This window comes from Psammomys obesus, unplaced genomic scaffold (genome assembly GCF_907164565.1).
Source record: "Psammomys obesus unplaced genomic scaffold, mPsaObe1.curated_primary_1811, whole genome shotgun sequence".
NCBI lineage: Eukaryota > Metazoa > Chordata > Mammalia > Rodentia > Muridae > Psammomys > Psammomys obesus.
The window spans coordinates 4,052,321-4,063,707 of record NW_026595981.1 but is presented as its reverse complement, the minus strand read 5'-3'; the positions used below and the strand labels follow the sequence as shown (position 1 = coordinate 4,063,707).

General features: G+C 49.7%; 2 protein-coding genes across 2 annotated transcripts in view; both read right to left on the bottom strand.

Annotated features, from left to right (window-relative positions):
* Positions 1-6,071, bottom strand: part of Pigs (phosphatidylinositol glycan anchor biosynthesis class S) — a 14,617-nt gene extending 8,546 nt beyond the window's left edge. The window contains exons 1-5 of the mRNA XM_055620521.1: positions 6,020-6,071; positions 5,653-5,792; positions 5,434-5,545; positions 2,274-2,363; positions 1,539-1,630 (exon numbers count right to left, since the gene is read on the bottom strand). Coding sequence (XP_055476496.1) covers positions 1,539-1,630; positions 2,274-2,363; positions 5,434-5,545; positions 5,653-5,792; positions 6,020-6,053 — 468 coding nt within the window. The 5' untranslated portion in view covers positions 6,054-6,071. The remainder of the gene's footprint in view (positions 1-1,538; positions 1,631-2,273; positions 2,364-5,433; positions 5,546-5,652; positions 5,793-6,019) is intronic.
* Positions 6,072-7,627: 1,556 nt separating this feature from the next.
* Positions 7,628-11,345, bottom strand: Aldoc (aldolase, fructose-bisphosphate C). Its single transcript, XM_055620004.1, has 9 exons — positions 11,210-11,345; positions 9,895-10,018; positions 9,593-9,804; positions 9,444-9,498; positions 9,189-9,349; positions 8,987-9,070; positions 8,584-8,758; positions 8,266-8,465; positions 7,628-8,137 (listed from the first exon to the last, which is right to left on the bottom strand). The coding sequence occupies exons 2-9, from the start codon at positions 10,004-10,006 to the stop codon at positions 8,045-8,047; spliced, it is 1,092 nt and encodes a 363-aa protein (XP_055475979.1). The 5' UTR covers positions 10,007-10,018; positions 11,210-11,345; the 3' UTR covers positions 7,628-8,044.
* Between the last annotated feature and the right edge of the window lie 42 nt (positions 11,346-11,387).

The following is an 11,387-nucleotide window of genomic DNA, read 5'->3' as shown; positions in this document are numbered from 1 at the left end:
AGATAGATAGATAGATAGATAGATAGATAGATAGATAGATAGATAGATGATAGACAGACAGATAGATAGATAGATAGATCCTTTAAAAAAAAAAAGAAACAAATAAAGGCTTATTTTTTTTTATTTTTGTATGTATGAGTGTTTGCATATGTATACATATGTGCACCATGAGGATGCTGGGTGCTTAGGGAGGCCTGAAGAGGGCACTGGATTCCCTGGAATTGGAGTTAGAAACTACTGTGAGCCACCACATGGGTGCTGGGACCTGCACCCAGGTCCTCTGCAAGATTAGCAAGTGCTCTTAACACTGCACTGAGTCATTTCTCCAGCTCCTTTTTCATTAGTTTTTTGTTTTTGTTTTTTGAGAAAAGGTCTCATGTAACCCAGGTTGGCCTTGAGCTATGCAGCTGAAGATGAACTTGAACTCCTGATCTTCCTGCCTCCCCCTCGCCAGTTAATAGGCATGTGCCAAATGCCTGGTTTTGTTTTGTTTTGTTTTTTTCATGGAGTTTTCTTCACTAATCTAGCATTTCTGAGCATTAAGCTTGCATAAGTATTCTCACGTGTTTCCATTCCTTTCTCCTTCCCAGTAGACAGAGGTCTACTTAAATCTTTAGGAACTGGCAAAACGGTGGACTGGACACCAAGAAATGACATGCTGAGCACAAAAAGAGGATTCAACAAACAAATGAAAAGTGTGCTCTCCGAAAAAGGCACCCAGCCGGAAGCAAGTGTGCACTCAGCATCACACCTAAGGGAGAAGAGCTGGAAGCAATCCAGGCGTCACCAGCGACCAGACAGACAGCAGACTTAGCCAGTGAAGCAACAGAGATGGTTCAACTACGCATGTCATCACCAACGGCTCTTTAAAACACTCAACAAAACCAAAGTGGCAGAAGAAAGCATGGTATCATACATCTATGTTTTAAAATATGTAAAAGTGGCTAGGGATGGTGGTGCACATCTTTAATCCTAGAATGTGGGAGGCAGAGGCAGGTAGAACTAACTCTGTAAGCTCAGGACAGCCTGGTCTACAAAGCAAGTTCAAGGATAGCCAGAGCTATTTCATAGACACCCTGTCTCAAAAAAAAAAAAAAAAATTGGGAAAAGGGGGCTTTGGACTAAAGACCTCACTCAGGTGGTAGAGTGCTTGCAGAAAGGCTGGGGTTCAAGCCTTGGCTCTGCATAAAACAGGCACAATGGTGCATGCCTGTAATTCCAGCACTTGTCAGGTACTTGGAGAGAGGAGAATGAGAAATTCAAGGCCATCCTTAGCTACAAACTGAGGCTAACCCTGGTTACATGAGCCTCTGTCTCTTAAAAAACTAATTATCATTAGCACTTTAACCTCATACTAGTCACGGGTTTAGAAAGACCCAAATCACTGTAAGTGAATAAAATCCACTGGTAGGTTTATTGTAAAATATGAAATTTTCTGTAGCATGTGGGAGTTATAGGCAGCACTCCTACAAGAAGGTGGCCTGGGAGAGGATGAGCTGACAGAAAAGGCAAGTTGCCAGCAGCTCTACTCAGCTTACCTGGGGAAGAAGAGGGGAGTGTTCAGAGATGACGTACACAGTCAGGGAGCCCACAGCTTGCTTCTCCGGCTCAGCTAACATGGCTTCTGCCTCTGGGGACACAGTAGTGATATACCAAAAGCAACATTATTCCAGCTTTCCCAGGTGCCCAGGGCACTTGAGCCAATCCTCCACTCATACTCAGTAAATGCCGTAGCCAGGCATTTCAGCCAGCCAGTCCACCTGTCTAACCATAAGAGGACTCAGCTGAACCCCAAGGCATCTCATTCCCTGCTTTCTCAGACACAGCATGTGAATCACACTTAGGAGATATCCTACTTAGGGCTACTACTGCTATGATGACACGCTATAAGCAAAACAACGTGGGGAGGACTCATTTAAGCTTACACTTCCAAGTTCATCACTGAGGGAGGTCAGGGCAGGAACTAGAGGCAGGAACTGATGCAGAGGCCAAGGAGGGGTGCTACTTACTGACTTACTCTCCATGGCTTGCTCAGCCTGCTTTTTTATAGAAACCTAGGACCACCAGCCCAGGGATGGCATCACCCTCAATGGGCTAGGCCCTCTCCCATCAATCACTAATTAGGAAAATGCCCCACAGCTGGATGTTATGGATGCATTTTCTCAATTGAGGTTCCCTCCTTTCATATAACTCTAGCTGTGTCAAGTTGATCTAAAATTAGCCAGCACAGGAGACCAGAAGGAAAACAAGGCATCTCATCAAAACTGCCATACCATGCACACTGCCCAGTGACAGTGCCTCCTCCTCATGGTCCAAAGCTCTCCGGTAGGCCTTCTGGAATCGGCATTTGATTTTCATTTTGTCTGGAAGGAAGAACATCATGAGTGCCATTAAACCTAACCAACCTGCCCAGCTGAGCAACTCCAGAACTGAGGACAGCAGGATGGCTCTTCAGAGAGAGAGAGAGCATGTACCAGCGACAGGCACTCCAATCATTTCTGCAAAGATGACAGGAGACACATGACATTTACTTCGCCCTTTTGCCCCAACTCCTGCCTTTGCCTGTGAGCTCACTGGTCCTCTAGCCAGATCCCCAAACTGGAGGAGTTTATTTCAGTGTACAGTATATTGATTGGGGAGAGGAGAAAAACCATATGGTCATTCCAACTACTGCTCCCAAGCAACTAGTCGATGAACACTAATGAAAACCAAAGCAGCAAGTACAATTGGCTAGGTTAGTAATAAAACAAGGACGCCTGCTGTCTCCTGTCGTTGAGGGCTGCTCAGCACTGTCCTCTGTGAAGGTCCTGACCACTGTAATGAGAAAGGAAAACGAAACCTAAAAACTTTGGAAGTGAGCTGCAGAGATGATTCAGTGGATAAAGAGTGTGCTACCCAACATAAACATAAGAGCTGGTATGACGCACACATCTGTAACGGATGGTTACAGTGCTGGAGAGCAGAGACAGGGCATTCCCTAGGCAGCCAATCAGGCTAATCTTGGGCTACACAGAGAGTTACTACCTCAAGAAATGAACAAACAAAAATAAAGTGAACTAGAAGAGAGAAGCAAAATTATAAATAGCTTTGGTAAAAGCATTAGATATGAAAATGTGGACAAGGCTGCTAAGTGATGCCTGGAGATTTAGGGATTCTAAGATAATTCAAGGTTAGTGAGCAACCCTCCCTCAGAAACTAAGGTGGAAAGCAACAGAGGAAGACACCAGATATTGGTCCTGGGTTTCCATATTTGTATGTACATGAGAGTGCGTCCATGATTACACACACACACACACACAGAGAAACAAAACAGCTATTTCTGAAGTACTATAGTTATTTCTCACACACACATAAAATGAAACAGGGGCTGGAGAGATGGCTCAGCAGTAAAGAGCACTGGCTGCTTCTAGAGGACCAGGGTTCAGTTCCCAGCACCCACATATCATATATTCCAGTCCTAAATAATCTGATTCCCTCTTCTGGCCTCCACATGCACATGGTACACAGATATACAGCCAGGCAAACATACATACACATAAAATTAAATTAAAATCTAAAACTTTTTTTTAAGGAGAACCAACTGAAAAACTGTTAAGAGCTAGAAACAGTTCAGCAACATGACCACACACAAAATAATTCAAGAACCCACCGCTGCAGCAAGTAATGGTTTCTGAGGTTACTCACTATGAGCTGGGATCTAAACCCAGCCACAGCAGCACGTATCTGTAATCCCTGCATTCAAGAGGCTGAGGCAGGAGAACGGACACAAGTCTGCAGCCACTAGAGATACACAGGGAGATACTGTGTAAAAAAACAAAAAGTGAGCTAGAAGAAAGAAATAAAATTATTTGATATAGAAATGTGGACAGGACTATTTTAGTGAAACCTGGGATGTTTTTAATACTTCACTTCATTTTATTTCATGTTGAGACAGGGTTTCACTATGAGTCCTGGCTAGCCTGGAACTTGCGATGCAGACAGGCTGGCCTGGAACTCAGAGATCTACCTGCCTCTTGTCTGGGATCTGGGACTGAAGGAATGTACCACACACCCCACTACACAGATGGCTAAAGTAAAGACAGAAAGTGACAGTACTGAACATGAGGTAAGGAGCTCAGGGGAAGGTGAGTCCTGTCAGCAGCAAGCTGAGAAGCACGTGAAGGAATTATGAAAGGTTCTTTTTTTTTTTTTTTAAGATTTATTTCTTTATTATGTATACAATGTTCTATCTGCATGTATGCCTGCCCATCAGAAGAGAGCATCAGATCTCATTATAGATGGTTGTGAGCCACCATGTGGTTGCTGGGAATTGAACTCAAGACCTTTGGAAGAACAGACAGTGCTCTTAACCTCTGAGCCATCTCTTCAGCCCGAAAGGTTCTTGATGACTCTCAAATTGTTACTTTAATTCTAGAACCGAAGATCATATTCTAGTATCAAAAAGAATACTGACTGATGAAAAAACAGAACTGAACATGAGATTATAGAATAAAGATCAGAGTCCTTGCCAGGCATGATGGCAGACAGTTTCAGGACAGCCAGAGTGTGTGCCACCAGCCACCACCAGTCAGCTTGGTCTACAGAGCAAGTTCCAGGATAGCCAAGACTACACACAAAACAAACAAACAAACAAAAACCTCGATCTGGAAACATCAAAAATAAATAAATAAAATTTAAAAATCCAACTTTAAAAATCACATCCCTCAAGCCCTTCTTCACCTTTCCTCTCCAGCAGGTAAGGATAGAATCCAGGCTCTCCTGTCACTCTATCACTAAACCAAACCTGCAGGCTTACAGTATTTGCCTGTTTCTTTCTCCCTGATGTGACCATAGCATTAAAACATTAAGTTAAAAACATTACCAATTTATTATTCACCCTCAAGTTCTTGGTACCTAACAAAGTGCCCAACAATAAAGTGTGTGATGTTAAAATGACAGGGGTCTGAATACACACACATCTGGTATAACTTCAAACTCCTATCCAGCTTTCGCTATACACTGATGGGTATCAATTACTGCTACTGATAAGGTAGTATAATTTACCTTATGAATTAAATTACCATCATAATGACAGACACTGAACTTGAGGCTAGCTCCCCCTCTCTAAATAAACACTGTTCATTCCAAAAGAGATCTTTTTTTTCTTGGGGGTGGGGGTAAGGGGGGAGGGTTCCATGAGTAAAGGCACTTGCTGCCAAGTCTGCTGCCCTGAGTTGGATTCCCAAGACCAGGGCCCACGTAGTGGAAGGAAAAATGACCTCCACACGATGCCCCTCAGCACACGTACATGCATGCATGCACGCTACATAAATGTAACAAAACATTTTAAAGTAAGTTATGAGCCGCCCACGCTCCTCCTATGCAATCCAACTCTGGGTTTTGGATCTGGCTCTGATGGAAAAAGCAGTGCTGACACCCTCTCAAGGGACTCACATTTCAGAGGGATCTCTCTCTCATGCACAACGGTGAAGGGTAGTTTCTCCTGGTCGTCCAGGGGCACAGAGTCCCGAGTAAACACAACTGTCACTGGCACCATGAGCCGGAGCTGCGCAGGGGGTGAGGGGGAATGGGGACCTTTAGCAGCGTCCGCACTTTGCGGGTGGGCTGTTCCCCCAAACAACCCCGGCCCGGTTCTCCCCGCCCAAGTCTCACCTGCAGGGCGTTCAGCCCACTGATCTCTGAGTAAGGCAACGGGGCACGGTAGGTCTCCGTGGTTTTCCACCAGAGCGGCAGTCCCAGAAGGATGGCCACCGCGGCGAAGAACAGCGCGGCACGTTTGCCCCGGACCACCTCTGAGGGCACAGAGGGCCGACTAAGGCGCGGGAACCACGGTGCGATGCACGCTCGCCACGCCGCGATCACGGAGGAGCGCGGGCGGCCGGGAGCGCTGTCCGAGCCGCTCCCTCGGGGCGTGCCCCTGACCGCAGGCTGAAGGGACCTGGCATGCTTCTCGCACCCCACCCACACATTCTGCCCGGGAGACCTCCCCACCGCATCCTCCACCCGAAACCCACCGCACCTAGGTCAGTAGCCGCGGCACCCGCGGCCGCCATGGTCCCTTCCGGTTGTTCGGGCCGCTGAGGGGCGGGGCTCCGTGAGCCTCCTCCAATCGGAAGCCCCAGCGTGAAGGGGCGGGACTACGGCGCGCGTCCCCTGCCAATCGCGAGCGAGTCTGCCGATGCACGCGAGCGCGCAGGCGGAGTTTATGAGCGGGTGTCCGCCGGGCAAGAAGGTCAATCTGAGCCTTGCCTTCCCTTGAGCGCCCCTGCCACTGCTTAGCTCCTGAGGGCTAGCTCAGAGAGAAGGCGAGACTCGCTATGTAGCCCAGACTGGCCCTCAGACTCTGGGGCAGCCCCCTGCCTCAGCTTCTCCAGTGCAGGGGATTACAGGAATGCACCACCACGCCCAGCGGAAGGGGAAGATTTACTTCAAAGAAGCCAAGAGCCTGACTCCCGAAAAGCCTTCTAATGTCATCCTTAGCATAGGGCTTCTCTTCAGGACACCGGCTCTTCAAAGCTTGAAGACAGACTGACAAAACGGTAACTTTTTAGCATGATTGGCTACTCACTCTGGGATTAATTTTATTTTGGTTAGTTTTGAGGCATCTCCCTATATGACCCAGGGGGTTAGAGTGATCCTGCCCCCAATGTCTCAGCCTCCTAAGTAGCCGAGACTATAGGACAGGTCACCATGGCCAGCTTCTGGGACTGAAAAGCCGGTTCCAATTTGAACGAGTCATGATGTTTAATTGAAAATTCCTGAGCACAGACTGTATGTATCGTAATGACTCCGTTTCAAATCCTGGTTTCACTTATTGCCTGAACAGCCTCCCAGCCTCTCTCCGAGCCCGTTTCCCCCTATGAAAAGGACAACAGTACCTACTTTACAGAGCTGTGCTAGTGCCTGTGATAGTGGTTAGAACACTGCCTGGCAGAAGCACATAGAAACTGCTGAGTTTGCCGCTCGTTATAGCGTCAGGCCACACGGAGCAGAGCATTAATGATTAGTTCACAACAGTTCAGTGTCACCCTACACCCTAGCCCAGTGGTCATCATTCAGCACAAAGCCCTATCAGCTCTAACTCCGTCCACACCCACAAATGGATCCCTTCTCTGCATGGAAGTCGGGCATAGCCCTTGGCAAGCTCCCTGACACTGTACTTAGCTCTGGTGGTCCAGAGTCTTAGAAGGTTTCCTTACTGGAAAGGGCCTAAGTGCACATTGTTCCCTGAATGTGTCAGCCCCCTGAAGGGATCAACAGTACTGAGGTGGGACAGAACTAGCCCACAAGGATCCCTGCTTGTCCTGTTGACTCCTTGCTTTGGGCCTTGAGAAGTTGCTCATCGTGCTGGAGTTGCACTCCAGGCTCCTTTGATGTGTCAGTCCCTGGAACCCTCTTACAACTCCTTATACCCTTGTACAACTCCAGCTTTGGGGATCAACAGGTGGGAGCCTGAGCTGGGGATAGTGAGCCAGGTGAACCCTTCCTTCACAAACTTGAAGCCCAGTAAAACTCAGCTCTCACCTTCCCACCACCATAGTCAGAGGGCTCTGTGATAAGATCAGCAAGAGATCACACAAAGGAAGGTAGGACTGTGAATGTGTGCAGCAGACAGACAAGACAGTAGTGTATTTTGCTCCCATTTATTTGCGATGTATTTAGAGCATAAGTCAGGGCCAGTGTACTTGCCCATGATCCTAAGAGAGATGGGCAGCAAGTAAGGCCCGAGGACAAGCGACAACATCATGGGGAAACTGTAAGGGCTGGCAGAGCTGGGAAAAAGACCCACATGTTCTGGTCTGACTTCTAGAAAGTTCTCCTGCCCTCAGACATGGGGCGGGGGAGGCTCCCTTAACCCTCCCATCCTGTGGTCTCGGGTGCAGCAATGTGAGACAGAAAGAGGAGGAGAGGCAAAAAGGATGACTTGATGCTGCATGATGACATCTCTGTTCCGCATGGCTATGTGGCCCTGGCTGTGAGTGACTACAGGCAAAAACGGGGTCTACACTGCTAGGCCGAGGGCTGTGGGTCGTGTAAGCATGCCTCAGTAAGCATGGTTGGCGACGTAGAGGGACTGTGCTGCTGCTCCACCATCTCCACTGCCTTCATATCTGCCCTGCGCTGCAAGCCCATTCATCTGCAAAAGGGAAAGGGGGTAAGTGAGCAAGCAGGCCGAGGCAGCCCAGAGGTGTGGAAGCCTGTCCAGTCTGGGACCTCCGATTGGTACATGCAGTCCCTCCCCGGTCATCACCTCTGGCTCCCTACCTCTGCCCGCTTGATAAACTCCTCAGTAGCAGCCCCAGCATTGTCCCTTTGTCCTCTCCAGGCATTGAGTGCAGATGCCTGCAGGGCACGCCCATAGGAGAAGGTGAGGGCCCAGGGCCGGGGAAGTGGGCAGCGGTTGATGGCATTGAGGTTGAGTGATGCCTCCTCTTCGCTCTGACCCCCAGACAAGAAAGTCACCCCTGGAGTGCAGGGAGAAGACAAACCGACTGGTCATTCCCTGTTTTTTCTAGGGTAAAGGATCCCTGTGCCACAGAAAAACCTCAAGTCAGGCCTGAAGGGATAGGAGCAATTTAGTACCTGGGACAGCTGGGGGCACAGTACGACGCAGGGCAGTGACAGTTGCCATGGCAATCTCTTCTGGACTATATTTGATGGGACAGGCATGGCCAGGCGTCACCATGTTGGGCTTGAGCAGAGTCCCCTCCAGGTACACATGATGATCACTCAGGGCCTTGTACACAGCAGCCAGGACCTGGGTGAACAGAGGTTTATGTGGCTGGGACCCTGGATGTGGAATGCTGCCCATCCAGGGGTTGGGGTGGGGATAGGAATGTGAGGGTTCCATATAGGCTCATCCTCCAAAGCCTGTTTTGGAGTCAGCAAAGATCCTTAAGTGACAGTATGCCTGGATCTAAAGTGCAGGAATGGGGTACCCCTGCTAGGCTGCCCCTGATGTGTTTGAGCTCATCTGTGGCCTTACCTTCTCTGTAACATACTGGCAACGTTTGAGGTCATGGTCTCCATCAGGCAGGATCTCAGGCTCCACAATAGGCACGATACCATTCTGCAAGCAAGAGCAGGATTAATTGGGAGAAGCAGAAGCTGGGAAGGGAGAAAGCTATGAAAGCATACCTCCACCAGGCACAGAGCACTCACCCAACCACCCAAACCCCGGCACAGACCTGCTGGCAGATGCTGGCATAGCGCGCCAGCACATTTGCATTCTCCAGAATGGCCAGCGCCGAGGGTGTGCGATCACTGATTTTCAGTACACAGCGCCATTTGGCAAAGTCAGCACCATCCCTCTTATACTGAGCACAGCGTTCCAAGAGTCCATCCAGCCCTGAAAACACAGTACCAGCCTCACCACCCTGCCCTATGTTGCCAGCATCAACCATGTCAAACCTCTGCAGACTTCAAACCCATCCACCACGTACCTTGAGTGGTGGTTTCCCCATCAGTCCCAGCTAGAGGCACTACACCCTTGTCAACCTGCAAGGAAAACACAAAGAGAGGGCTGGCCTGCCACCCTCCCACATATACCAATTTCCACACCTAGACCCAGGCAGGGCCAGGGGCCGTATACCTTGATGCCCACGAGAATGCCCTTATCCTGGATGGTCCGGACAAAGGGGACACCATTATCATCTTTCTGGTAGAGTGTCTCATGGAAGAAGATGACACCACCAATGCACTTTTTCACACGATCATCGGCACTGAACAGGACCTGGCGGTACAGCCGGCGATTCTCCTCAGTGTTCTCTACCCCAATTTGGCTTAGCCGTTTGGCCATGCTGCCTAGAAGCAAGCGAAGGGAAGACAGCCTGGTTGTTTGGCTGGAGCTCCCTGGCAACCTCTCCTCAACCGTGACCACTGGCTCCCACTTACCTACAGACTCATCTGCGGCCAGAATGCCTTTGCCCGGGGCCACGATCTGTAGGGCAATATCAGACAACTCCTTTTTCTGCTCAGCAGAAAGGGCTGGGTACGAGGGGGGCATGGTGACAGCTGTCTAGAATGGAGACAAGGTATGAGAGCCCAACTACTAACTCCTCTGCTTCCTCTCCTGACCAAACAAGCCAGTGCCCTTTCCAACACAGGGCCAGGAGCTGCTGCCTTGGCCTGGGTCCTGGGCATTAAAGTGGCACCAATCTCTTTGACAGCTAACAGGGTTAGGGGCCTAGTTCCCACATCTCCTTTTGTCCCTGGTGGGCACCCTTCCCAGCTCCAGGAGAGATGCAGGGCGGGGGATGGGAGGGGGCAGCCCTGAAGCTACAGGTCTTCCTGGAAACTGCTGCCCAGTTAGAATGCCAACTCCTCTTTCATTGAATTGGCCCCTTCCTGAGGCAGGCATAAGACCTGCTTTTTCCTGCTTCCCTTTTCTTTTCTTCAAAAAGGCCCCTAAAAACAAAACACTTTTCTCCAAGATTAGTGAATGAGACATTTAGCCCCAGCATCCTTCCCCCACTTCTAGTGGAAGACAGGGAGGGGTGAGGTTAAAGAGCAGTAGTGGTACAGAGAACAGCCACAGCCGTACTGAAAACCTGACGGCCTATGCCACTGCCTGCCCCCCAATACCTATGTTGGAGATTGGGGCTGCTAGTGGGAAAGAGGGGCAATAGGTCAGCTATATTTCCATACATGGGAGTCCAGGAAAGGGACACCGCCAGGAGTCTCTAGTACTCATACCCGCCTCCATGCAAGGAGGCACAAGAAATAGACTTGGCTCCCTACAACTCAATGGGGAGCGCCTAGTGGGGATCTAGAGGCAAGGGATTAAAAGTATGGGAAAACCGGAGGGATGCAGGAAAAGCAGGAAGGAGCCCTGGGGGAGATGGGGTGGGTAATGGTGCAGGCTAACCAGTCCTGATGCTCTTCTTGGGCCTATAGCCTAGACCTGGGGACCAGCCTAAAAGGAGCAGAAACGGACTGAGATTAAAACGCCCTGGGTACCCCAGTGAAAAAGTCCTGGAGGCAGAGAAAAACTTGGAACTGGAAAAGCTGATTTCCAGTTGGTAGAGGTAGGCAGAGGGAGGAAAGCAGCGTTTTCCTGAGCCATGGGGTTTCAAGCGCACAGAAAGCAGAGCATGGTGAGGCTGGAGTTAAAAAGGTACACTAGAGTCCCCGGGAAGGCAAAGACAGCAGGGGAAGAGCCAAGGAGGAAAGGCGGATGCTGAGCACCTTCGCCTCACCAGGATCTTACCTGTACTCAGCAAGGCAGGCACAGGAGCCACAGGAACAGCTCACTTTCGATCTGGTTAGCAACAGACCACAGCTCAGTCCAAGCTGGAGTAAATAAGGCAGCTGATGCCGCAGAGTTACGTGACGCCCCAGGGGCGGGACAGGCACCTCCCATCCTGGTCCCGCCCTCTTGCCAGGAC